General features: G+C 71.4%; 1 protein-coding gene across 1 annotated transcript in view; it reads right to left on the bottom strand.

The window, feature by feature from the left end:
* The window catches only part of LOC103904106, a 25873-nt gene that overhangs the window by 21904 nt on the left and 2784 nt on the right, over positions 1 to 1185 (bottom strand). The window contains exon 2 of the mRNA XM_019473699.1: positions 32 to 1182. Within this exon, the coding sequence (XP_019329244.1) occupies positions 32 to 1182 (1151 nt within the window). The remainder of the gene's footprint in view (positions 1 to 31; positions 1183 to 1185) is intronic.

The raw sequence follows: 1185 nt of genomic DNA, 5'->3' as shown, positions 1-1185 counted from the left end.
GGCAGGGCAGCGTGGCCGTGCTGGTGCCAGCCCCCAGCCCCGAGCTGTTCTTGAAGGTCTTGCTGCAGGTGGGGCAGCGGTGGCCGGGGGGGTGTGCCGCCGGGGGGTGAGGAGCCTCGGGGGCGGGATGCGGTGGGACGGTGGTGGGGTGGCTGCGTTGGTGGCCCAGCAGCCCGGCCAACTGGGTGAAGGTCTTGGGGCAGATGGCGCACTTGAAGGGCCGCTCGGCAGCGTGGCCGTGCCGGTGCCGGGCCAGCCCCGAGCTGTTCTTGAAGGTCTTGCTGCAGGTGGGGCAGCGGTGGGGGGTGGCCGGGGGGGTCACCGCTGTCACCGAGTGGCTGTCTTGGTGGCCCAGCAGCTCCTCCTCGCTAGTGAAGCTCAGCGGGCAGGCAGAGCACCTCCAGAGCGTCTCCGGTGCCACGGTGGGTGCTGGGAGGAGCGGCGGCATGGCAGCGTGGCCAGCATGGCTCTGGAGGTGTTTCTGCAGGCAGGCATCGGAGACGAAGGCCTTGGTGCAGGTCGGGCACTCGTGGGGCCGGGTGCCAGCGTGGGTGCGGCGGTGGAGGAGGAGGTTGGAGGAGTGGGTGAAGGTCTTGCCGCACTGGGGGCAGGCGTAGGGCCGCTCGCCGGTGTGGACCCGCTGGTGTTGCCGGAGGTTGGTAGCTTGGGCGAAGGCTTTGCCGCAGACGGGGCAGGCGTGGGGCCGCTCGCCCGTGTGGGTGTGACGGTGACGGCGGAGGCTGGAAGAGTTCTTGAAGGCCTTGGGGCAAGCGGGGCAGCGGTAGGGCCGCTCGCCGGTGTGCTGCCGGAGGTGGTACTGGTAGTGGGATGCCCACTTGAAGGTGAGGCCGCACTGGGCGCACTCGAAAGCCCGCAGCCCCGTGTGAACCCGCTGGTGGGTCTGCAGCAGGGAGGAACGCTTGAAGGCCTTGCCGCACTCGCGGCAGGCGTAGGGCCGCTCGCCCGTGTGGCCCCGCTGGTGGTAGAGGAGGGCGGAGGAGCCCTTGAAGGCCTTGGGGCACTCGGGGCACTTGTAGGGCCGCTCGCCTGTGTGGCTGCGTTGGTGGTGGGCCAGGCGGGACGACCACCTGAAGGCCTTCCCGCACTCCCGGCAGGCGTAGGGCTGGTCGGCCGTGCCCGGACCCCCGGCCCGGGACCCGGCTGGCCCCGCTGGTGGCGTCACTC

Source organism: Aptenodytes forsteri, unplaced genomic scaffold (assembly GCF_000699145.1).
Source record: "Aptenodytes forsteri isolate BGI_AS27 unplaced genomic scaffold, ASM69914v1 Scaffold472, whole genome shotgun sequence".
Classification (NCBI taxonomy): Eukaryota; Metazoa; Chordata; class Aves; order Sphenisciformes; family Spheniscidae; genus Aptenodytes; species Aptenodytes forsteri.
This window is presented reverse-complemented; position numbering and strand designations above follow the sequence as displayed.